The sequence below is a fragment of the Paramisgurnus dabryanus genome, chromosome 6 (assembly GCF_030506205.2).
Source record: "Paramisgurnus dabryanus chromosome 6, PD_genome_1.1, whole genome shotgun sequence".
Classification (NCBI taxonomy): domain Eukaryota; kingdom Metazoa; phylum Chordata; class Actinopteri; order Cypriniformes; family Cobitidae; genus Paramisgurnus; species Paramisgurnus dabryanus.
The window spans coordinates 8,206,376-8,234,200 of record NC_133342.1 but is presented as its reverse complement, the minus strand read 5'-3'; the positions used below and the strand labels follow the sequence as shown (position 1 = coordinate 8,234,200).

Sequence of the window (27,825 nt, the reverse complement as noted above, 5' to 3'; positions counted from 1 at the left end):
AGGTGATAAAAACTTGTATAAATGTATTTGTTCTGCTGAATACAAAAGAAGATATTTTAAAGAATATCAGATCTGAGGCACCATTGACTTCCAGGAGAAAATAATACTATGGAAGTGAATGATGCCCCAGACCTGTTGGATTAATAAAACATTTCCAAAATATTTTCATTTGTTTTCCACAGAATAAAGAAATTTATAAAAGTTTGGAACAACTAGAGGTTAGTAAATGATGATGATCGAATTTTAATTTTTCAGCGAACTATCCCTTTAAATTCTCGTTTTTCAATACAAGTTTTTTCATATGGTGCTTTTCCATTGCATAGTACCCCACGGTAGTGATGGGAGAAATGAAGCTTTTCAAAGCTTTGAATCAATTGAACCAATTGCTTCGTAAATTGATTCAGATTTTCGAAGCGTTCGAAACACCACACACGCTGGCGTCACCTGCTGGTCAAAATAGTGTAAAAGCAGCAAGATCCATCCAAACATTTGACACTTTTTACAAAATAATAGCAAGATTGTTCAAAAAATATGTTTTTAAGAAAAATACATTATTTAATTTAATTAAGACATAATTAAAAGTGTATTCTGTTTTTAGTTTAATTTATTGTGATCAACTCCCCCTAGTGGTGAATCGTCGGATTTTCGAAACGTTTCAAAACAGTTATGACGTAATGAAGCCTCGTTTGCTAAAATCACGTGACTTCGGCCAGTTTGAAACAAGCTCCGAACCAATGATTCGAAACAAAAGATTCGTAAATGTTTCGTAAATGAAATCGCCCATCACTACCCCACGGTTTGGTTTGGGTCGGGCCAGCTTACTTTTGTGAGCTTTCCCATTGGGTGCAGTACGTAGTACCCGATACTTTTTTCGTACCACCTCGGTCGGGGTTCCAACCGACCCGAGCTGACAAAACGTGATGCGAAAACCCTGTAGATCACTGATTCATCTGAGAGAATCGTCACTACCAGCGTCATCGCTATAATGTAAAAGATTAGCTTTACCTTCATGCTAGCTTGCGCTGTCTCAAGCAAACATATTGTCATCTGTGCTCTGCTATAAGTTCCCAAATTCCCTTTTAGTGATGAAAAACATCCACAGGTTGTGAATCAGGAACACCACAGTTTTTCCAGAATTGCAGTTTGTGGCGGAACATTCGTGACGCGCACGTCTGCATATATGCTTAAATGCAGCTTAAATGAGGCTCAGTGGAGCGCGTCGAAATACGCCACAGGTGTTTGTACAGAAACTGTCATGTGAGACAGAGGTCGTGATAAACGCGATATGCAAACATCTATTTGTGGTGGCCAATTAAAATTTTTTGGTGGACTTAGAAATGAATAAATGTATGGGAATGTACAACGACGCTCTCACTTGTATGATGTCACAGCAGTAGGCATTGCAAAATAATGACACGCCTAAAATCCCGCTCACTCCGAAGTGTTACTAAACTTGATGGAAAAGCTAACCAAGCCAAAGTGAGGTGACCTGACCCAAACCGTGATGTACTATCCGATGGAAAAGCGCCATTAGATATTTCAAATTGACTTTGTGAATACATCAAGTCATTATATATACCTCTGGAGTCTAAATGCTCGATGTTAGTGGTGTCTTCTTTAGGGGCTAGGTGCGGAGGAAATGGGAAGGCCCCATGAAGAGCCATGAGGCTCGCACCTGCTCCCAGGGTCAGTCCCGAGGGGTGTTGTGTAAGAGGGAAACCTTGGGCATGATGGGAAAGATGCTGGAACTGTTGTTGCTACGAGCAGAGAGAAAACATTTTGAAATGATCTGAAACATTACATTATTAGTAGTACAATGACATCATGCCCAAAAACTAGTGAGCTGCACTGCTGTCCGCCATCTACACTGCCGGGTGTCTCCGTGCACATTACTACTCTCTTTATCCACCATCTTTCCACTGTGCTCGTTGCAGTGCATTATGGGATTACCTTCTGTAAAGGCACGTATCAGTAACAGATTACCAGGAACAAATCTTTCACATCAGTCGTGTGTACCCCTTAGCCCATAACCCTCCAAAGCTAAGTATGGCTGTATCGTGATAAAGCAGTAACTGATTATGCTGATTAAGTACTAACTTGTGAAACTCTCCTAACGCTTGATTAATCAAGAGGACATTCAGACTCACCCCTATGATGGCGTTGAGTTCGGCCATGCTTACATGTTTAGATCTCTCGACTGCTTGTGCCACCTGGTGCTGATGCTGCCCCAATAAACACATACACATAAACATCAGGACACACACCAGGTGCTTTCAAATACCAGAGGAGATTACCAAAAGTAAACATTTATTGCATGCCATTCATTTTATTACATTAAAAATGTGTCTGTGAAGTTTCAGCTCAAAATACCCCACAGATCACTTATAACATCATCTCCAAAAAAGCCCCTATTTGGGTGGGAGCAAAAAACGCACTGTTTTTATGTGTGAGGCTTTTAAAATAAGTTACAGCTCCTCACTCCCTTACCAACAGACAGAGCGCGCTTTTGCTTAAAAATAGATCTGATTCCTGTGAATACAGTCTGGGACAATAGTAGCTTTAGCCACATTAGTGCTACACATTTAGAAAAGCTTTTGGGTGATTCTGCGTGATAGTTTCACGTGCTCACGCGAAACGAAACTTTAAAAAAAAATTCTGCACACGAAAGTTTCGTGTGAGCACATGAAAGTTTCACGTGAGCACATGAAACTGAACTTAATTTAATTTTTGCTCCCTTAGGGGCTTCATAAAAATGAGTGGAAACGGAAAAAAATTCAACGAGTTATTCATCTTTAAAATGATTTAGGATTTGTTGGAATCTGACAAAAAAAAGGACAGAGCAACATGTGTTTGAAGTTGACAGAGTCAGCAAAATTTAGATTTTAGTTTGGATAAAAATCAATTTAAAGATTTTTAAGGTTCAAAAACCAAATTTGTTGCATCCATACCTTAAAATCACTGATAGAAGTAATCAATTTGGCACACAAAACGTCAAAAACAATACTTTAGGAAAATTATGTTTAACTTTTTTCTTTCTTTTATTGTTTGATTGACATTGAGACAGAAAGCTTTAAGATCTTCTGTAATGCAATGATCTAATATAACGTTAAACATCAGATATTTTTCTTTAACAGTTAACCAAACATTCACTTCAGATACAACAGATTATAGGTCATACCTGCGTGAATTCTTGTCAAAACAGATATTTTTAAATCAGAAATTCTGCGTAGATGTCTATATATCGGGGTCGCGCGCATGCATCTGCACTTCTTAAATTAAGATGCTTTTTCTAGATGAGCAAAACGACCCAAGAAAATAAAACCTAAAATATCAAGTGGTTTTGTGCATAAAGCAAGCAAAAAAATCTGCCAATGGGGTAAGCAAAGAAAAATGTTTTAGATTTTTTGCTTACCCCATTGGTAGATTTTTTTGCTTGTTTTATGCACAAAATCACTTAAATTTGATATTTTTGGTCTAAAAACTACTTATTTTCCTAGGACGTTTTGCTCATCAAGAAAAAGCATCTTAATTTAAGAATTTTTAGATATTTTAACTTGAAAACAAGACAAAAATACTAAGAATTTATTTTATTGAAAATCATTTTTTGGGTGTGTGTGCATGCTCCGAATCTGTCAGTCAGTGCGAGTAAGATAGTTTTCATGTCTTATCGCTCTTAATATTGCTTTAACATCAAGCAAGTCCTGAACTTTATCTCTCTAAATAACTATTTTAACATCAAGCAGACCCTGCAATTTATTTTCTATTTCTTGCATGTTTTAAAACTGAAACCAAAATGTCAGACGCGCATGTGGATGGATGCATCTTTGTATTAGATTAAGCATTTATAGGATGGTACACCTCCCAGAAAACATACAAATAAAGATCATTTTAGATGTTTACTGAATATTTACAGCATTGGGATCGCTAGACGTGGCCTTAATGTACTTATTTTTATGAAAACCTAAATTTCAACCAAAATCAACATTTTTACTTTCTTTATCTCAAAATTAGAAAATGCGCATCTCGACTCATTTTGCCAGCACGGGTCACTTTTTTTTTTTGCATTTAATACTTGGCAAAAGGTCATTTTGGGCTTTGTATACAACCAGACTATGAGAGATTCCCAGTATTTAAAGCTCATGGCCAAACATGCAAAACTACACCTAAGGCATAACCTTCGGCTTTCATTGTGATAACCACAACCAAACAAAACAGATCTGAAAAACAGGTAAACTAAAAAGAGCCACAGACCAGACGTTTGTCTCTATGGCAGTCCTGTTGTTCCCTATAGGCATTACAATAACCAATAACCAAAACCTTTCTCTGTGCTTTCGAAAAGAACAGTATAAAATATTGATCGATGGAAGGGGTGGGTGATTTGAAGCGCTCTGTCAATGACACTTCTGTTGTAAATAATTCATGTGTAAATAGCCTGAAGGGGGTTGGGGGGGATAAATGTGTGTGTTTGCTCACCTCTTGAGACAGCAGAGGAATGATCTGTGTGCATATAGTGCTGAGACGCTTCACAATTTCAGCCTGTAAAAAGACAAACGAATCCATATTAATGAAAAAAACAATCAGGGAAAATGCATTTTTTTTACCTAAGCTATGTTAACACAACAACGATGTAGTAAAAAACGAAAGTGTTTGCATTTATGAAAAATGTCACGTGCACATGACAATGCTGTGCATTTGTGCAGATCTACAGAGATGGTTAAATCCCCTTATTGCATATGCCAGGCCAATAGATGGTGATGTTACCTTGTAAAAAAAAACATACATGAAAGACATTAAAAGCATCAATCAGTTTTGTTTGAGGTAGGTTTATTACTACACTGTAAAAAAAAATGCAGAAAAAATGCAGCATGAAGTTAAAACAACTACCGGTAAGTTTTGCAAGTCAATTCAACCTACTTTTTTAAGTTTTGACCTGTGATAAGTTGACACAAATTAAGAAATAATAATATGTTAAGTTAAAGTAACACTAACATTTTGTAAATTAAAATAAAAAACTATGGCTGGGCATAGATTAATCTAGATTAATCTCATACAAAATAAAAGTATTTTTTGCATAATATACGAGTTTGTGCTGTGTGTAAATATTATGTATTTTATCACACACACTGTAAAAAATACTTTGCTACCTTAAAATGTTTTGTTGAATCAACTCGGATTTACAAGTCATTTCAACTTACTGTTATTTATCTTGACTATTGATGAGTTGTCATAACTTATAAAATTAAGTTGACTTTTCTCAACTATATTTTATAAGTTGTGACAACTCATCTCTGTTGACATGACTTGTAAATCTGAGTTGATTTAACAAAATTTTTTAAGGCAGCAAAGTATTTTTTATTTATAATATAGAATATATAGAAATATAAATAAATAAATAAATTATATATATATATATATATATATATATATATATATATATATATATATATATATATATATATATATATATATATATATATATATATATATATATATATATATATATATATATATATATATATATATATATATATATATATATATATATATAGACACACACACACACACACACACACACATGTACAAGTTTCTAAAATACATACATGAATGTGTGTGAATTTATATATACATAATAATTACAAACAGTACAAACTCATGTCTTATGCAAAAAAATACTTTTATTTTGTATGAGATTAATCTAGATAAATCTATGCCCAGCACTAAAAAAACTCAGTCTTTTAGGCCGCCATTGAAACCTCATGTATACGTATAGATTAAATTAACACATGTGCATGACATCACCGTTATCACAGATTCACATTTACATAGTTTACACAAAGACAACACTGCGTAAATATCAAAAACTCGCTCTTTGAAAAGTTTCCGTTTTCAGGACCCCAAATCGCCTTTGTCGTGTAAATGAACAGCCAAACCACAAAAACTGTCACGTTATCATTTACATTTACATTTATTACGTTGACTCTTTCCCCGCCATTGACAAGTTATCTCGTCAATTAAGAAAAAACGCTTGCATAAAAAACATGTTCCTTATGAGGTTTCCTGTTAGTCTGCAATACTACAATTATCCAAAAGATGGCGCACTTACCTAATTTATAAAAAAAAACTGAAGCAAAAAATGATTTACTAATTTTATACTCTGTTTTGATAATCCTGCTGAATCTGATCTCTAAAAAAATTCCTTCACAATAATGCAATTATTTCAGCTTTTTTGAAAAAATATAGATGGGATGAAATTTTTTTTTCCTGTTGTTTTTGATTGTTTATTGCTTGTTTGAAAGCAGAGGGTCTGTTCTTTCATTTGATATATTTTGGGTTTTCTTGAAAAGTGAAGCCTCTGGCTCTTTGATCGCCCCCTGGTGGCTGGCTGCAGTACAAGTCATAAACCCCGCCCTCTCTATTCAAACGAATGGGAATCTGCTCTAAATTAAACAATTATTTACACTTCCAATAGAAAATTTTCCCTGGCTCCACGGATGATTCCTTCTGCGCATGCCTCGTCTCCAAACTGATGTTTTTACGTAACATGGCGGCGACCATGGTCGGACATTTTTAGTTTCAATTCATTACAATGGAGGGAGGCGACGTCGCGTCGTCCATCTTTTGTTACTGTGTATGATATATTTGTATGTTTATACATTTTGAGAAGAAAATTTTCCAGGTAAAATCGTTGTCAGGTAAATGAACCCTAATTATACAGACAGACAGATACTGTGCACAAGAAAGAGACAGACTGACAGAAAGTTTTTATGGATGACTATTGAGGTTTTTGGGTCAATGTAAAAAAAATCCAGTTCCAAGTCGACAAGTTTCTAAAGATTGTAATGGTTTTAAATGATAGTTGGGTTAGTGTAAACCAGCCTAACACACAAGTCCTTTCCTAATTCCCATAGGTGCTTTCAATACACTGCCTACACACATACAAACACCACACACGCTCTCTCTTACTCTCTTATACACATACACACATTTCGATATACGGCTTAACCCACACAACCTGACCCACATACACTGTCAAATCCAGGCATTTCCAACAGATGGTCTGAAAATCGAGCAAAGAAGCGGGGGTCTTATCTGGATTAGCCCACTATAGTGTGTGTGCGTGTGTGTTTGCTCATATTGTGAAGTTGGGCTTAACGCAGGCTGCAGAGTAAATACTCAACAAAACACATGATCAGGATCACTGGAAGTACATCCTTTCTCCAAAACACCAACAAATGGAACGGAAACAAAAACAATGACAGGTTAAATATGATTGTGGAAAAATAAAGCAGATAAGGATTACAAAACGGATCTAAATCTTTGAAATTTGATTGGATGAGCTGCACTGTAAAATTACTTACGAAGAGCTCAGATACAACATACAAAGCCCCACAGCGTATTATACGTTCATCAGATGCTTTCGCTTCAAATCCACTTAACTCTTTCCCTGCCATTGACAAGTTATTTCGTCAATCAAGAGAAAACGCTTCCCTGCCAATGACGTGTTTTTACGGCAATCCATATTTCTGCTATTATCCACTAGATGGCGCTCTTACCCAACTTATAAAACACTGAAGCATCCACTGATTCAATTACATTATGTTTTGATCATCGTTCTGAATATGACCGTTAACAAAACTCCTTTACACAAATGCAATTATTTCAGCTTTTTGCTCAAAAATTGATATTTTTGGAAGAAACCTACCCATATTTGGAAGGTGATAAAAAGAAAACAAATGAAGATAGGATGAAACTGTGTTTTTTTTGTTTGTTTGTTCGTTTAAAAACAGAGGGTTTGTTCTTTCACTTTAAAAATTGTATGTTTATATATTATTAAAGAAACCTTTCTAGAAGGCATTCAATTTTTGTGAAAAATCATATAAATGCTGGGGCTGGCAACTTAAAAAAAAAAGAAACGCTGTCCGGGAAAGAGTTAATCCTAGTCAATGTTGTAGCATTTAATAATCTTGGCTGTTAGTAAAAGCCAATACAACTGTTCATGATATTGTGCATTAACTAATGTTAACAGTTACCCAAGTTATCTAATACTGATGACTTTCATCATATTGTTGTCACCATCTTACAAAACCTAAGTAGAAACCTTTAAAAAAAAAACACGGTAAAATCATTGTATCGTACCGCATCTTTCCCTATGTTAATCTTCTGATCTAAATGTAACACAAAATCTACAGCAGCTGAAACAAAGGTCAGAGGTCAACCACAAGAGACATTTGATTTCCTGAACCATCACCATTATACCCGGATCATGTCATTTAATGGGGACTGTAATTAGGGTTTATTGAATCTTTTGCCATCTGAACCATCAAACAGAAACCAAAACACTTCATTGTGCAAAACTCATTATGCCGACATCCCACTGCTCTGTAATGAAATCAACCTGTGAATGACACAATAGATTTACCTGCTTCTGCATCTCAATGTTCAGACCGTAAGACATCTCATAATACTGTGGAAGAAGAAACAAACAGAATAATTACATTTAAGTTACATGAGATGAATCACAATTAAAGAGAAGCTGTACATTTATTAAAAGCGATCGAGATGTGACCCACATTCATAGTAAAAGATCTTACATTCATACCTCTCTTATATTCTTTATTTTCACACATAAGGTCATGTTTGATCAGTTTATCCAGGGTATTTTTCCAGCATTATTCTCTTCTTCCTTTCTTAAAATCTACTGACAGTCTGATAAATAGACTGCTGTCATTTACCATTCATTTTTAATTAAATTATCACGTGTATTGAATTTCTTAACTGGTTTGTCCTCTTTTGCTTCAAATGAAAACATGCACACAGGCTGGCACAGACTCAGAGGTTTTGTGTAAAACCTGAAAATCCAATGTTGTCCCAGCATGAACTGAGATGTCTCAAAGAGCGCATTGTGCATTGATAAAAGCAAAAATACCTGACAAAGCATAAAAAATCTACATAACTTGTACAAAGAAGTTCACATGGTTATTGTCATAATTTTGCTTCACAAATTCGATTAGCCTGCAGCAGGGGTTTTCAAGCTTTTTTTGTCAGCCAAACCCCTTGACCTAATGATTTACTTGAAATATTTCAATAATTTAATAGCACATTTGCATGTTTAACTTTAAAACATATATTTTTTATCCATATAGGGGCGGTTTCCAAGACAGGGCTTAAGTTTAGTCCCAGACTAACTTAAATGTTAGTGTTGTCTTGATCAAAAAAATTTTCTGACATATCATAAAATATATCACTGCAAGTGTTGCTGTGTCTCAAAATGCACATCAGTGATTTTTATTTTTAATTTTATTTTAAATTATGCTTTTACAAATTACATAAATATCCAAATTTCACTAAGGCCTAGTCTTATATATATAAGTAAATAAATAAATAAACAAATAAATACACTCTAAAAAAACAAACGGTGCTATATAGCACCAAAACAATTGCTTTGGATCGTAACGATAGAAGAACCATTTTAGTGCCATATAGCACCGGTGAAGAACCAGTGAAGCACCAGTGAAGCACCAGTGAAGCACCAGTGTAGAACCATATAGGGGCCATATAGCACCACATATGGTTCTACATAGCACTATATGGTTCTACACAGGTGCTTCACTGGTGCTTCACTGGTGCTTCACCGGTGCTATATGGCACTAAAAATGGTTCTTCTATCGTTACGATCCAAAGCAACTGTTTTGGTGCTATATAGCACCGTTTGTTTTTTAGAGTGTACATATATAATAAATAAATATAAATATATATGCATACATATTTATTTTATTATATATGCATTCATTTGGCTATATATATATATATATATATATATATATATATATATATATATATATATATATATAATAAATAAAACAAATTCACATATATTTATATATATACACACACATAAATGCATTCATGTATGAGTGTGTATTTATATATACAAAATAATTACACACAGTGCACACATATACGTGTATATTATGCAAAAACAAACTTTTATTTTGTATGCGATTAATCGTGATCTTTTGACAGACATATTTTATTTACATAGTTATTGTTGTTATTACCCCTTACTGGATCTTCATCTAGTAATTTTCTTTTATTGGTACATAAAACGTACGAGTCTTATTTTTCTGATATACTGTATTGTTGTGTAAAGGTCACATGACATATAGATGAAACAAATAAAATATATTTTTGGTTAGTGTTTTATTCATTAGTAGTTTTTATTAAAAAACTAAAATTTTTTATAATTGATTCATCAACTCACGAACCCCTGCAATTCCCCCGTGAACCACTAGGGGTTCGCAAATCCCAGTTTGGGAAACCCTGGCCTACAGGAACAGTAGTTTTTACTACAGTAGTTTTCTTCTTTTCACACCATTTTAATTTTCAAGCTTCAAATTTTTTATTAACATGGTCCATTAAATACCCATATTAGTTAACTTAGTCCCAGCTGGGGTTTATGGGTAATGTTGAACTTGTTTTCTTACCATGATATAATGTCTATGCATCTCAGTTTTCTCACTCGCCAACTTCTCACATTCCATCTTGAGACTGAAAAATAAAACATGACACAAACCTTGAGTTTCTCTTGCGAGGTCATGTGACTATTTGACTCAGAGTATGTAAACGCTTTCATGACAAATACAGATGTTTAAACCACATAGTTTTATTTTACTGCAGACTTAAGAAGAGATAACATACAACAATATATATTGTTTACTGTCTGTAGCTTTTGTAATGGTCACTAATGAGACTATCTGGATTAGGCTAACTGGATATCTGGCTAATAGTCTGTGTCAGATTATCCAGGTGTGATTTACAGATTATCAATCTCCTCAGCGTTGCACAGGTGATCAAACCTAACTCAAACAAGAATCAGATTTATACAAAGTTTATACAATTTACTAAAATGGCAAACACTGCCAATCTCACAGAAATGCATATGTGATACGTGCACGTTTAAGTAAATGAAAGGCACTTTGGAGACAATAAATTACCATCATGCTTTTTTTGCTTTATACATCATATTCAATATTGGGCAGCAGAACACGTTATGGTCTGAGACCTCATTAACCAAACTATTGTAATTAATTTGCCCCGAGTTACTCATTAAACATGATAAATGAACAAGGCAACTGAGATTAACATTGTTTTTTTTTATCTTTACCTGTGGTACTGAGCTTGGAAGAGCTGAAATTCTTCTTTGATATGATCGAGTGTTTCCAGCACTGTAAACTTCATCCCGGGGTGTCCTGACACCAGAGGAGCCTGAAACACATCAGTATAATATAATATAAACATAATGTAATATCATTTCTCAGAGAATGCATTTATTTCCATCTTATTGAACCTTCTGTTTATTTTTTCCTAGAGTCCAGACATCAGAAAAAAGATCAGTCTAATATCAGTCATGTTTTCTATTTAAGATGAAGGAAACATGCTTGCATTATGGGCATCTGTGATATCAATATGGTTAAAAACTTTACTTTTATTATTAAAATTGACATTTGCATGGGATTGCCCATATGCATGTGTGCATATTTTTGTTAGATTCCTATCTGTATGGATTTATCTGGGTGTGTAATATATATATATATATATATATATATATATATATATATATATATATATATATATATATATATATATATATATATATATATATATATATAGTGACCTCCATAAGAACCAGGACATTAAAAGGATTACTCCACTTTCATAAAAACATCTGATAATTTACTCCCCCATGGCAATCAAGATGTTTATGTCTTTCTTTGTTTAGTCAAGAAGAAATTAAGTTTTTTTTAGGAAGACATTCCAGGGTTTTTCTCCATATAGTGGTCACGCATTGCATATGTGAAACGCACGCTTGATGACCATTTTGAACAATAAACGAACACAAAGGGCCCTATCTTGCACCCAGCGCAATTGACTTTGTCAGTGACGCATGTATCATTCGTATTTTGCGCCGGCGCACAGCGGGGTTTTTCCCTCCACAGATGCACGTCAGCAAACTAGGGAATGAACTTGCGCTCCCTGGGCGGTTCAGCGCAAAAAGGAGGCGTGTTGCGGCGCAAACCATCTCTTATGCTATTTTGCAGTTTCAAAAAACAATTGCGCTACTAACCAAAAAAAACTAGTCTAAAGTCAGTGGCGCGTTGCGCGTGGTTCATTATGCTATTTTAAGGGCGCATGCTTGACCATAATGTATAGCGTGCACAACGCGCATACACTTTGCTTATCTAATCTACACAGATGAAACAGTTATTTTTGCAAATCATAAATTGTTACACTTAAAAATATTAATACACGAGATAAGGGGAATCATAGTGGTGAGCATTGTGGTGATATTTTTTATTTATTCTCATGCAAATAACGATTAAAATATTTTCATAACTTTGTTGTGTGGCTGTATTACGTTTATTTTATGTAAATAATAGTTAAAATGTTTTCATAAGAAACCTTAATGTATATGAACTTGATTTGTAAGAGTACTTTGGGGTTGGAACTTGCTTGCGTTTCTTGGGTCCGATTTCAAAGCCCCCAAACCCTTTCAGCGGTGAGGGTGGACGCAGCGATGTCCTCTGCTGGCGTCAAGTCCTGAGGCAGATCCACCTCCCGTTACACGGCGTGCCCGATTTATGCTGGCAAGCGTGGGATTCCCCCGTACAAGAACGTGGGTCTCTTCGGCTGTAAACCGCTCCTGGCGTGCGCCTGGTAAATCGGTCATAATAATAGCAACCCGCCATGGAACTTGCGCCCTTGCGTTTAAAGGGAATGTTGGCTAGCGTTCTGATTGGTTTATTTGACGTTACGCCCAAACCACACCTATGAATAATGAACCTACTTCAGACCAACCTCTTATTGATTTGCGCCCGGCGCAAGAGTTAATTCTCACGCCGGGAAAATAGCAACAGCGCCCAAGATCCGCCCACAAACTCACTTGCGCGTTGCGCTTCGCACTTGCGTTTCAGATCGTTAAAATAGAGCCCAAAGAAATTAATTAGTATCATTTCACATACAACAACGTCTGAACGCTCCTCTTTCTCATTACTCCAAACACTGGCGCAGTAATTTTGCATACATCATGCGCAGGGCTTGACATTTAACTTTTTTGCTCACCAGCCAAAGTGGCTAGTTGTTTTCCAAAGTTACTAGCCACTCAGCATTTTCACTGGTCAAAATTTTGTTGCTTGTAAAATACATTTTATTTGATTAAACTTGACTTTGGCATCCTAAAATGACTTTAATTTGAGTAATTGTACTCGATTTAGCTAGATTAGAAGCAGATTGACTTTCAAATGCAGACTCATATGGGTGATTTACTCTTGCCGCAATAGTTAGCCTGTCTGGAACCGAGCTGAATTATACCACTATAATGTATGACACTTGCATTACATGCGAACGGCCCCTACGCTAATAGAATTCTGTTTTTGTCTCCCTGTCTCGTCCTCGACCCTGAGGACATTGAGACAAACAGACCCAGTTCCTGTTGCTGTGAAGGTCATCGCACCACTGATCTGTCCTTCAACGTGATGCCCAGCCGATGCGCGACCAACGACCACCGGCTGAACCAGTTTAATCCGCTTACCCGCTTCCTATCCCAACCGTGTCTATATATATATATATATATATATATATATAAATATTAATCTCTCCCTAGGGTTTTTTGTCCTTCTAGGAGTTTTTCCCTCCGGGTTTTCTCCTAAGGGGGTTTTTTAGTCCCAGGGAGAGTCAGCCAACTTTGGCTTAACTTAGCACTTTACTGTATACGTGACATTATTAATACGCTCGCTTACACGGTTTATCCTTAGCCGCTTTATTCTACTTCTTATACTATGTATTGATTTTCAGTGTTCTCCTCTACATCTACTCATGTAAAGCTGCTTTGCAACAATTGACAATTGTGAAAAGCGCTATATAAATAAAATTGAATTGAATTGAACTGACCACCCAAATTAAGACTACATTATTTAGCTGGTAATATCAGTATAGATCATATCATATATTTAGGTGCATGAAAAACATGCTAGAAAGGCATAAATAGATAAACTTCTAATGAATATATTAAAAGTGGAGCGTGATGTAGAAGGTTAACTGAGAAGATAAACACAAAAACCCTAAACACTTTAAATATTTATTAACAACAGCAGTAAATATTATATGCTTGATTGGGCTATCTGTTAAAAGTTATTTAAGACTTTTAATGGCAAATGTCGAGCATTAAAAATGAATGGCGAACCTGATTTCGGAAAAAATAGGGAATCAGGTATGCGCTATGAATTTCACTTTAAATCTCTTCAATCACTTCCATGCAACAGTTTTATCTTTTCCTGGTAAAAAGGTGGCACTCTGGTCCGCAACGCGAGCCTCTGCTGATCGCATGTGCGTCTCAACAAACAATCTCAGTACGTGCGCTTGGTGCAGGGAGTGCTCATGGGAGTTGTTGTTCCAGTGTCATTGCGCATTGTTTATAATTTTGCATAATTTTAAAGAAAAATACAATAAAAAATATATATTCAACCAGTCTTACCCGCCACAGCCGAAATCTACCCGCATTTGGTGTTAATGTCAAGTCATGATCATGCGTGACCTTTCGACGTGATACGCAAGGTCATGCTGGTTTACCTCACGGTTAATGCAAGACGAGAAGTTCTGGTTTAAAAGTACTTTTTTGTTGAAAATGACGATCATTCGCTAGATAAGACCCTTAAGCCTTGGTTGGGATCGTTTTGGGCACTTTAAAGCTGCGTTGAAACTGTAAACTGTTGAGGTCCATTATATAGAGAAAATCCTGGAATGTTTTCCCTGTAAAAACATAATTTCTTCTCGACTGAACAAAGAAAGACATAAACATCTTGGATGACATGGAGGCGAGTAAAAATTAACAGGGTTTTTGTATAAAAGTGCAATATTTCTTTTAAGACTTTGTTTGCTGTGGAGACAATAAATTTCTAAGATGAATATGAGACAAAGATGTTTCATTTTATTAACAACCTTTCATCCTGATTTATGTGTGTTGTCACCAAATGCAAGACCCAGAGTGCAGGAGCAATGGATCAAACTGATACTATACACATACTTTGCTTTTGAAGCGTGAACAATTAATGCATCGGGACACAGATCATCATTTAACACTAACACATTACACACGTTGTCACATTAACACTGACAACAAACATCAGTGATAAAGGCTCTTTTATATTAAATTAGACATGAATGCATTAAAAAAAACCCTCTCTTTTTGTAAAGCGGATACAATCACATCTTCTGATGGGAGTGAATACTCTGAATTAAATTGATACACACAAACAACTACACATGCACACAGGGCCATTGACTGCACAAAGGGCCTTCATTGAAGGAGAAAGCCACTTTATACAGCCCTGCGATCGACAATAAATGCTTTGTTCTGCTATCTTTATCTAAAACACAAGACCGGTCACAGGCACATAATCAATATTCACCTTGATACGACCCCTGATTGAAACCAGACCAACACGTAACATCATCACATCTCTGACTGAGAACCCAAAACCAACACCTAACAAACAAAAACATTAACCAGGATTTCACAATTTATTTTTGTGATTTTTGCAATCAAAATGACTGATTTTGTGGTGGTAATTTCCAGAGATTTTTTCCCTTTACTAATTAGTATACCAATGTCTAATATTAAATTATTATTTAATATTATTAAATTAATTATTTAAGGACAAACATGTGTCGTCCGATACGACACAGGGATGAAATGCGCTCTGTGGAGCCGATTGTCTTTTTAGGGCTACTGTAGAAACACGGAGCGCAAAATTGCGACTTCCATGGGGACCGCGTGTATGCAGGTATAAACAGCTTATTTTAAAGGTAGGGTATCTAATCCGACTAGCAATGAAATCACGATCCCACCCTCCATTCAAATCGCCATCCAAATTCACGCCTCTTTCAAAACACATGAACACGCACAGATCATGATGGTCACATCTCACGTCTCATTCACCAGTGAGAAAACTTTGCAGTACAAAGTGAATAACATTACCAAAATAACCAACATAAACAACTGGTTTACATCAGAATTAGTTAAAGCACACTTTCGGTTGTGAAGATGTATAGTAACTATATTGTTACGCTAATCCGTAAACGAATACAAATTTCAAGTGAACGCGCCTAGGATGTATGTTGTCTGCGTGAACAGGCTGCGCAGTGGCATTCAAATTACGCTTACGGATGAGTAGGGCTGTGCAAAAATATCGATACAGCTAACTATCCTGATAATTTGTTTGTATCGAATTTTTCAATCTCTACTATCTGTATTTTTTCACCCATCAAATCCCTCTGTGTGCGTCAAATGACCTAGTCCACCACTGCCATAGTTGTCGCTGTCCAGATGTCTGTCATATACGGCCATTCGGCCAGTTAGGGGGAGTGAAAAAATTGCAGAAAATTTTAAAACACCTGCAGCTTTTAAATTTAAGCTCTATTTTTTTTACATTTTTGATAAAAAAGTATTGCAATGTATCGAAGCATGTAACGTATTGTAGCGTATCGTGATACATTGTATCATGGCACATGCATCGTGATACGTATCGTATTGCTAGGCCCTTGCCAATACCCAGCCCTACGGATGAGGGACAAAAAAGGAAAAGTCCGTTCGGACCGAGATCTATTATTGGTTGAACATTTTTTGGTCCTACGCCTTTCACAGATGACATACATTTCTACAAATACATTTAAACAACTTAGCATAGTGATTGCTATCGGGATGTGAGGGGACTTTGAACCAGCAGCATAACTAAAAATGTTTCTGGATTAAATCAGATACCCTGCCTTTAATGTAATAAAACATAATGGTTTATTATGTAAGGTCTTTATACAGCACTCATAATATACACCGAGGTGCGAGGACCCTATTGTTCTTCAAGGAGTTATTATTATATATAATTGCATTTCTGTCAAGAGATCCGCATAAAAGTTACACACTGCACATTTAATATAGCATCATAGAAAAGTGCATGTTCAATAGCTTAATATAAATGTGACCCAGTCTTTGAAAACCCAGTTTTTGTGATTCACTGTTTTCTACATAAACACTTAACACTTTGCTAAAACAACAAAGCTGGTGGTGAAAATGTTCTTTGTTTAAATAGCACTATGAATATAATAAAGTATATGAATCAAACATACTAACAATTATTTATACTAATGTACTCACAATAATATCATAAAATCAATACATTTTCATAATTTATTTATTTTTGTTTTAACTGTATAGCTGCTTTTGCAACAATGAAAGAAAATCAACTTGAATTGAGTGGGATGTACAGAATAATACACATACACATACTGTAAATAAATACCATAAATACATGGTGGGATATTGTGAAAAGCAGATATCCACAGTACTAAGTACTGTGCTGTGTTTAGGAAACAAGAGGGTGTTGTACAGAAGCTGCTCGGGTTTAACGTGACAGAGCCATGAATTGTCACACAGCCTGTTCCTCTCACACAAGCCCTGAAAGAACGCAGTCATCTATCTTACACTGTTTACTGTGCAGGGCAGTTTGAGACGAGACACACACACAAAGAGAGAGAGAGAGAGGAGGGGGATCGCAGATCCGTGAATAACCAAAGGCTGCTGAAATATTCAGCACATGTGGCACAAATACAAGAGCGGTTATAGCCATGTGTGCAAACGACATATGAACCTGCTGTGTTCCCAATCAATGCTTCCTGTGCAGACTGCTGCTATTGGCCAAAACACAAATGTTCGGGAGGGGAAAATAACAGGCACATCTGTGTGGAACAAGCGGCTCATTCCAGACGGCACATCAGTACTGTACACCGACCCTGATGAGGTGCTTGTTAAGTCCTCGATACATAATATTGCTCTGATGTGAAGTGACACGAATGCATGCACCTTTAACACACACACACACACACACACACACACACACACACACAGTCGGCGTTGCTTGTATTTATGTAAAACTGCAACCATAGGTCTTTGAGAGGTGTTAAACTGCTACGTGCGTGTGTGTGGTTTTTACGCTATGGTGCGGTTTCCCGGACAGGGATTAGACTAGTCCTAAACTAAAATAAATATAAGAGGTGTCCAAACTAAAAACAACTTGCACTGACATATCTTAAAATACATCAGTGCACTTTGTTTTTCATCAAAATGCACACCAGTAATGTTTTTAGTAAGGCATGTTTGTTTAAACTAGTTATATTTCATAATTAAACTAAGGCCTAGTCATAAACTAATCCCTGTCCAGGAAACCACCCCTATGTGTTTAAGGACTTTAGGTAAAGGCAAATTTGATAGTGACTATTGCACAGATGGTGATAAATACATGCATGTATATGCACAAATGTAACTTGCAATGCATTTAATATATTTCAATAGGGCTGTCAAAAGATTAATCGCCATTAAAATACAAAATAAAAGTTTGTGTTTGCATAATATGTGTGTGTGTTTTGTGGGTTAATATTATGTGTGTATATATATATATATATATATATATATATATATATATATATATATATATATATATATATATATATATATATATATATATATATATATATATATATATATATATATATATATATATAATATAAAAATAAAAAATACATATTTACATTTTATTTATGTAAAATAAATATATATTTTTATATACATTTCTATATAATATATAAATTAAAAAATACATTTTTCTTAAATATATACATGTATGTGTATTTATTTATATATATTTATATAAATAAATACTAAAATATATTTATATATTTAAGAAACATTTTATTTATGTATTTTTTATCTATATATTATATAAAAATGTAAAAATGTAAATAAATATACATGTAAATGTTTCTTAAATACATGCATGCATGCATGTGTGTATTTATATATACAAAATAATTACACACAGTGCACACACATATTATGCAAAAAAAAAAACTTATTTTGTATGCGATTAATCGTTTGACAGCTGAATTTCATAAGCCTCTTCTTTATAATCTTTGTACGGTACTCAGATATTTGTGGTACCAATTTGTACATTTGAGGTACTAATATGCACCCAGGTGTACTTTTAAAAGGGTACCGCCCCGGTGAAAGGCTTTGTACCTTAATTTCTGAGAGTGTATAATGCAAAGCTGAAACGGTCAATGCATGTGATATGTAGTTCATTAAAAAATGTATAGGTATAAATGCAAGTCCTTTTTTAAAGATATTTCATATAAGACACTTTTTAATATTCAAATTATAGTTTGTGGTAATGTGATTTGTCTGACTACTTTAATGCATGGCATTTTACTGATGAATCATTAAAAAGTTTTGGATAAATACTCCGGTAAACCCATTTTTGGACAGTCAGAAATGCATGTCACCACATCACATTTGTAGTACGCACTGATGCATAGCAGATGACAACAAAGGACCGCCTACTCACCTGTCAATCAAACACTGAGCTAAACAGCTTCTCAATTTCTCAGCTGACCGCTTGACTGATGTTAATATCAGAAGAAAACACATATCAGATCCGAGTAGTTTTAAGAGCAGACAGAATCTGACCGCTGGAGTCAGATCATCAACGACCCAGCAGGCGCAGAAACAACACACAAAACAACACATACTGTCTTTAAAACACACAGATTTAACACGCACACTCGCACACACAATAACAAACCAAACTACATTTGCACACTTTCATAAGGTCATTCATTATTTACACTAAAATTCTTCACATTAAAGCTAATGCACATTACCACTAAACTGGGTGTCTAGGGGCCTGTAATAACATGCCATGCTTTATGCAAAGGTAGCTTTGATGTGGAGCTTAGTGTGAGTGTGTGTGTGTGTGCGTGTGTGTGTGTGCATGTGAGTGTCTGTGTGGTTTCGTGTTGCCCTTGATGATGATGAAACATGACATTTGCAGTGGAGAATGGGGTGGCCTGGATCCATATGTAGCAACATGCAGCAGTAACTCAAACAAACCGTTCATTCACCCGGCCATCCATGCATCCATCTGTCCATCTTTAAACCACACAGCACAAACCCACAAATCTCTCTCTTCCTTTCTCTGTGTTTATGAATTTCCTTCTGCTCATTTTCAGCATTTTATTCCCCCTTTCTTTCTCTTCCTCTTTTTTAGTAACATGCATCACCTTTCTATTATTTTAGTGCATTATTATTTGACATCGATTCAAAATAAACACAGAAAGAGAGAATTACAATGCATGATTCAATCTCTTTTATCAGTATGTGTGTTCCTCAGATCAAACCCATGACCTTTGCGTTGTTTACCCATTAAGCTACATAAACATTTAAACATGCGCACAGAGAAAGAAGCGCACCAAACATCGGTCTCCAAGTAAATGTCATAAACCTCACGATAGATGTGCAGTAAATAATGACTCGTGTGCCGTATAACTTAACAATCTGTGCATAAATCACTGAACTCCGTAATTAACATTTCTCGTGACCTTAACCCTGACCCTAACACCAAACATTACGCACATAAAGAAATTGGGCCGTCGTCTTAAACTAAATGATCATCTAAAGCGCGCGCGCTGCGATCTGCGCCGTTGGTCACCATTTGCTTACAAAGGAAAGTTGAGTGTGCATCTGTACCTGGGGTCTTCCGTGCGGATACATGCTTCTGGAGGTCATCCACGGGGCTTTCGATGGTCAGGACTGAGTCCGGAATCACCCTCCGACAACGAATCCCGCTTTGGATGTGTAAATCAAGATTTCTCTCCTCGCTTTCTGCGCTGCAATCGCTTCGCAGTACCGTCAGGATTTAAATGTATCCGATGGAAACTTTAAAAGCGCCGTATTTTCCTGGATCAAGCGTTCTTCCTCTTTATGACGCACAGTTACGCCGCGCTACAATGTAACAAGATCATCCTGTGCCGAGCGCGTGCACGCGGGGCGCGCGTCGAAGATCAGAGGAGCATAAACATCGCTGACCTGCGTGCACACACGAGCTAGCGGGAAGTCTGATTCGTTTGAGCGAATCGGTTCGTTCGAACGCAACAAACGATTCGTTTAAAGTCGTCAATCCGTAAACATGTAGGCATTTATAAACGCTTAAAGGGGTTTACTAAAATTAAGAAAACAGTGAGGCGATTCATCTTAAGATTCATTTGTAGTCACCAAAATAAACATCTAGGCATTTACAAACACTTTTATACGAAGTGACTTACTAAAATTAAGAAAACGGTGAGGCGATTCATCTTAAGATTAATTTGTAGTCTCCAATAAATAATTATTTTGCATTTACAAACGCTTTTCCCTGCTGAAAAAAACAGCATCAAACCAGCATAGACCAGCATGGGAATTATGCTGGTCTATGCTGGTGGTCACCAGCATACCAGCACCAAAACACAACATATGCGGGACTTGCTGGTACGACCAGCATGTGATGCTGCTGCTAATGCTGTTTTGGTGCTAGTTTAGCTGGTGCTAATGCTGGTTTGGTGCTGGTTTAGCTGGTGCTAATGCTTGTTTGGTGCTGGTTTAGCTGGTGCTAATGCTGGTTTAGCTGGTGTTCACTAGCAAACCAGCACCAAAACACAACATATGCTGGTCTTGCTGGTATGCTGTTTTTTTCAGCCGGGTTATACCAAGTGATTTAGTAAAATGAAGAAAACAGTAAGGCGATTCATCTTAAGATTCATTTGTAGTCACCAATAAATAAATATTTTGCATTTACAAACGCTTTTATACCAAGTGATTTAGTAAAATGAAGAAAACAGTGAGGCGATTCATCTTAAGATCCATTTGTAGTCACCAATAAATAAATATTTTGCATTTACAAACGCTTTTATACCAAGTGATTTCGTAAAATTAAGACAATGGCGAGGCGATTCATCTTAATATTCATTTGTAGTCACCAGTACATAAACATTTAGGCATTTACGAACACTTTTATACGAAGCTACTTACTAAAATTAAGAAAACGGTGAGGCGATTCATCTTAAGATTCATTTGTAGTCACCAATAAATAAATATTTAGGCATTTACGAACACTTTTATAAGAAGCGACTTACAAAAATTAAGAAAACAGTGAGGCAATTTATCTTAAGATTCATTTGTAGTAACCAATACATTTAGCCATTTACGCTTTTATACGAAGTGACTTAATACAATTAAAAGAGACGGTGAGGCGATTCCTCTAAAGATTCATTTGTAGTCACCAATAAATAAATATTTAGGCATTTACGAACGCTTTTATAAGAAGCGACTTACAAAAATAAGAAAACAGTGAGGCGATTCATCTTAAGATTCATTTGTAGTCCCCAATACATAAACATTTAGGCATTTACAAACGCCTAAAATTAATTTACTAAAATTAAGAAAACAGTGAGGCGATTCAACTTAAGATTCATTTGTAGTCACCAATATAAACATTTAGGCATTTACAAACACTTTTATACGAAGCGACTTACAAAAATTGAGAAAACTGTGAGGCGATTAATCTTAAGATTAATTTGTAGTCAACAATACATAAATATTTAGGCATTTACTAACACTTTTATACAAAGCGACTTAATAAAATTAAGAAAACGGTGAGGCGATTCATCTTAAGATTCATTTGTAGTCACCAATAAATAAATATTAAGGCATTTACGAACACTTTTATAAGAAGCGACTTACAAAAATTAAGAAAACAGTGAGGCAATTTATCTTAAGATTCATTTGTAGTAACCAATACATTTAGCCATTTACGCTTTTATACGAAGTGACTTAATACAATTAAAAGAGACGGTGAGGCGATTCCTCTAAAGATTCATTTGTAGTCACCAATAAATAAATATTTAGGCATTTACGAACGCTTTTATAAGAAGCGACTTACAAAAATAAGAAAACAGTGAGGCGATTCATCTTAAGATTCATTTGTAGTCCCCAATACATAAACATTTAGGCATTTACAAACGCCTAAAATTAATTTACTAAAATTAAGTAAACAGTGAGGCGATTCAACTTAAGATTCATTTGTAGTCACCAATATAAACATTTAGGCATTTACAAACACTTTTATACGAAGCGACTTACAAAAATTGAGAAAACTGTGAGGCGATTCATCTTAAGATTAATTTGTAGTCACCAATATAAACATTTAGGCATTTACAAACACTTTTATACGAAGCGACTTACAAAAATTGAGAAAACTGTGAGGCGATTCATCTTAAGATTAATTTGTAGTCAACAATACATAAATATTTTGGCATTTACAAACACTTTTATAAGAAGCGACTAAATAAAATTAAGAAAACGGTGAGGCGATTCATCTTAAGATTCATTTGTAGTCACCAATACGTAAACATTTATGTATTTTCCAACGCTTTTATATGAAGCGACTTACAAAAATTAAGAAAACGGTGAGGCGATTCACCTTAAGATTCATTTGTAGTCACCAATAAATAAATATTAAGGCATTTACGAACACTTTTATAAGAAGCGACTTACAAAAATTAAGAAAACAGTGAGGCAATTTATCTTAAGATTCATTTGTAGTCCCCAATACATAAACATTTAGGCATTTACAAACGCCTAAAATTAATTTACTAAAATTAAGTAAACAGTGAGGCGATTCAACTTAAGATTCATTTGTAGTCACCAATATAAACATTTAGGCATTTACAAACACTTTTATACGAAGCGACTTACAAAAATTGAGAAAACTGTGAGGCGATTCATCTTAAGATTAATTTGTAGTCAACAATACATAAATATTTTGGCATTTACAAACACTTTTATAAGAAGCGACTAAATAAAATTAAGAAAACGGTGAGGCGATTCATCTTAAGATTCATTTGTAGTCACCAATACGTAAACATTTATGTATTTTCCAACGCTTTTATATGAAGCGACTTACAAAAATTAAGAAAACGGTGAGGCGATTCACCTTAAGATTCATTTGTAGTCACCAATAAATAAATATTAAGGCATTTACGAACACTTTTATAAGAAGCGACTTACAAAAATTAAGAAAACAGTGAGGCAATTTATCTTAAGATTCATTTGTAGTAACCAATACATTTAGCCATTTACGCTTTTATACGAAGCGACTTACTAAAATTAAGAAGACGGTGAGGCGATTCATCTTAAGATTCATTTGTAGTCACCAATATGGCGATTCATCTTAAGGAGACAATAATACTACAGTTACTGCTGGCAATTAAACATTTAAACTGGGGTAACTTGGTAATAAAAAACTCACTGTCATTAAAGGAAAATTTCAGAAAGATTTTAAAAAAAGTTCAGTTTGAAGGAATTTTTTATCTTCAATTCTATCCATAATTTTCACTTCAGTATTTTTACATTTTATTTTTAATTAACTTACAGAATGGTGGTTTGTAAAACGTGAGTTCTTAAAAAAAAAACGATTCGATCGAATCACTAAAAAGAACCGGTTGATACTGTACGGAAAGATTCATTCGCTAATCGTACACTACTGCCAGCAATCGAGCAGTGGATTGGGTTACTGTAAATCTACAATAAATATGAGAGAGAGAGAGAGAGAGAGAGAGAGAGAGAGAGAGAGAGAGAGAGAGAGAGAGAGAGAGAGAGAGGGGGGGGTTAAGAAAAGAAAAAGAACAGCGGCGGTTCTCCTCAACTGAACACTGACTGTATTATTATTGCGCCTGTGAGGTGACATTAACTTGGCAGAAAGTAAAAGCTGCTTTTAAGGTCGACTGCTTACGTTTGCGAGTGAAGATTATACATAGACAGATTAAAGCGGAAGTAAAACCAAAAGAACGTGCAATTATCTAGACGCATATCATATATTTTAAACTCGATTAAAATAAGTGACTCGGAAGTAAAGTTATACTGAGAAATATTCATAACACGGAACTTAATGTACAAACATCGCATCCTTAACGTCTCTCTTCACAAAGCGTTCCCCCGTATTGGCTAACAACATGAAAGCAAAGACCAATCAATTATCCGACTGCCCACGTTGGGTCGTGACATAAACTTTGATCTGGACCAATAGCGAAGAAGACACGCGTCTAAATTGGTCACAAGGGCATTGTGGGTAATGGAGTCGTTTACCTTCTCAACCTCCGCATTTCAAAAGAAAAATACTGTAGTATATTGAATTATTTACTACATTAACGTGTAATAAAGTTTATAGATGTTTTTGAACCTAGGAAATATTATTACTAAAATGTACTACAGTTTATCTGCACTACTGTAATATAGCCTACTATACTACAATTTATTACAGTCTATATCAACCACATTAATGAATGTCGCATTCAAATAAGTTAAGGTATAAAGTTAGTTAGACGGTCAAAATGTTTATTATTCATAATAATGCAGTCTGATTGGTCTTGCTCTTTACTAAGGGATAAATGGGAGGGAAGAAATTAAAGGGGAAGAAAGGAGGAGGAGTGTCGAAGAAATAAAACAGTGATGGGTGGGTAGAGACAGAAAATGAGAGGCACTGACAGTACACACACACACTCCCCCTGAAAACATTTAATGAAATATCATGTCACAGTGTCCTGCCATAGGGCACATCTCCATCAAACAGAGGAAATGAAGAGAGAGAGAGAGAGAGAGAGAGGCAGGAAGGAATAGAGAAAACAAGCCAAAGAGAGGGGGGGCAGTGAGGAAGAGAGAGAGAGAGGAAGAGGGAGTATGTGTTTGTACGTTTTGGATTGTAAGCAAGCAGTTGCAAAAAAAAAAGAAATAATGAATGGGTAAGCTGGTGGAAGATAAAGGGAATGTGGATTACCCCCCTTACGATTTTTTTTTTTTTTTTGGTGTATTGATTACTATCAGCAAAACCATGGTTTTACTACTCTGGTTTTTGAAAAACATGGTTGTCAAAACCATGGCCATTTTGTAGTTACTATGGTTTTATTACAGTAACCATGTTTTTTTTTTTTGTTTTAACTACACTGAAAAAAAAAACGATTCATTCAATTTACTCATTTTTTTAAGGTAAGTTTATTTAAAATTTATTTAAGGTACATAAAAAACATTAGTTTAATTGTAGCTTAAATAAATTGCAACCACTTATCTTAAAAAAATGGAGTAAATTGAATGATTAATTTTTTCAGTGTGTAGTAAAACCATGGTTAATTTTCGTAAGGGGTGATTCACTCAGGACACTCAAACACACATCCAAGTTATGATTAAAGCTTTAAAGATTTATGAGAAAAGAGGCATTGAAGCAGTTTTAGACATTTTAAGTCTGTTAAGAGTAATTACAGCAAATCACTACTCTGGCTCTTCAATGCTTCCCCACTGTGTAAAAACAACCATATTTGTTTGCTGATAGACATTTTGGGATACATTGTTGCGAACAAAACATGATAATGATACTTACTTTCAATGTCTTTCCAGCACTAATAGTCACGATATTACATTATATTTTCAAATTCAAAATGCTACTACACCAACATTTACATCAATTCATCATTTGATAATATGAGACCATTACGCTTCACTAGGTCAGTATCACAGGCACTTATACCAGTCCCTTTATATTATAAACAGCTATGGTCAGAAAACCTTTTTTTTTTAATGATATTCCTCATAAGAAAAATACCATTGATCACATTTTAAAAGGCATACTAAACAGTTACACTTGTACTCACTGATTGTTTATAAATTGTCCTAGTTTAGTTTGCACTGCTTGTATTGTTGTTTTTTAGTTCTTTGTATTTGTTTAGCTTGTGTTTAAAAGTGTTTATTTTTTATTTTGTGTTGTAAATTGTGTCTTATGTTGTGCATAACAGGAACCTGCTGAAAAAATAAATTCAGGCCCATTTAAATTGTATCTCAATGTTACTTTTTAACCTTTCCTGTAATAAATGAAATGAATAACAAGAGGCCAAAAACATTAGCAATTTTGACCCAAAATTAATCACAACTAAAGTAAAAAAGCACACAGTGACCCCTGTAAAGCTTTTACCAGTTAAATAAAAATTTATAAAAAAAATATTTTAAAGCAAAGACTTCACTTTATATATTTTTTAATCGAATATAATTTTTAAATTGTTAACTTGCACAATGTAATATACAAAAACAATATATCCTCATAATAGTACCGTGTTGATGTGCTAACACAGGACTAATGAAATTTACAGGTTATTGGCGCGCGTGTGTGTTTAAAGCAATGAGCCATCACCGTGTTGTCATGTTTGATGAATGAAGCTGATGTGAGATAAAATGAAATACAATGATGGCATGAAATTCCAGTTCATTTTAGACAGATTGCTCATCACAGTACACACACACACACACACACACACACACACACACAATTTCTGCATTATAAAAATGTAGGCTATTAACATACAATGTAATGATCTCAATGATATGTTTAGTATTATAAGAACATTAAAATATTTTATAAAATTTTATTTAAATGTGATCAGCCACATGGTGCAAAGTATGTATTACAATCACTGTAAGGCAACAGCACCACCTGCTGCTTAGAGGAAAAACTGTTTCTGTCTTGTTAAGCTAAACATTTTAATACTGTCATGTCCTCATCCCTATGCTTTTTTTAATGCCTACGGTGTCCTTCTTCTATAAAAACATAAATAGACATGTTTAAAGAATGTCCTTCCAATGCAACATATACTAGTGACCCAAGTTACCCTAAAAATTTGTATTTTAGGTCTTTTAAAGAATAGCGATTGCTTTAGGTTACAAGCCAAAATCAATGACACCTGGCATACTGAACTAGAAACTTGTGCTTTTAAACACAAAGTGAGAACACGAGGAGGCACAGAGGACATTTGAGGGCTATGCCAGAAGAGATATAATAATCGTACATACGGATAATTCACTGTAAACAG

At 35.1% G+C, this 27,825-nt stretch overlaps 1 protein-coding gene across 1 annotated transcript in view; it reads right to left on the bottom strand.

Annotated features, from left to right (window-relative positions):
• The window catches only part of tle2c (TLE family member 2, transcriptional corepressor c), a 36,483-nt gene extending 15,462 nt beyond the window's left edge, over positions 1-21,021 (bottom strand). The window contains exons 1-7 of the mRNA XM_065262382.2: positions 20,630-21,021; positions 11,165-11,265; positions 10,485-10,548; positions 8,420-8,464; positions 4,474-4,536; positions 2,148-2,222; positions 1,580-1,757 (exon numbers count right to left, since the gene is read on the bottom strand). Of these exons, the coding sequence (XP_065118454.1) occupies positions 1,580-1,757; positions 2,148-2,222; positions 4,474-4,536; positions 8,420-8,464; positions 10,485-10,548; positions 11,165-11,265; positions 20,630-20,668 (565 nt within the window). The 5' untranslated portion in view covers positions 20,669-21,021. The remainder of the gene's footprint in view (positions 1-1,579; positions 1,758-2,147; positions 2,223-4,473; positions 4,537-8,419; positions 8,465-10,484; positions 10,549-11,164; positions 11,266-20,629) is intronic.
• Between the last annotated feature and the right edge of the window lie 6,804 nt (positions 21,022-27,825).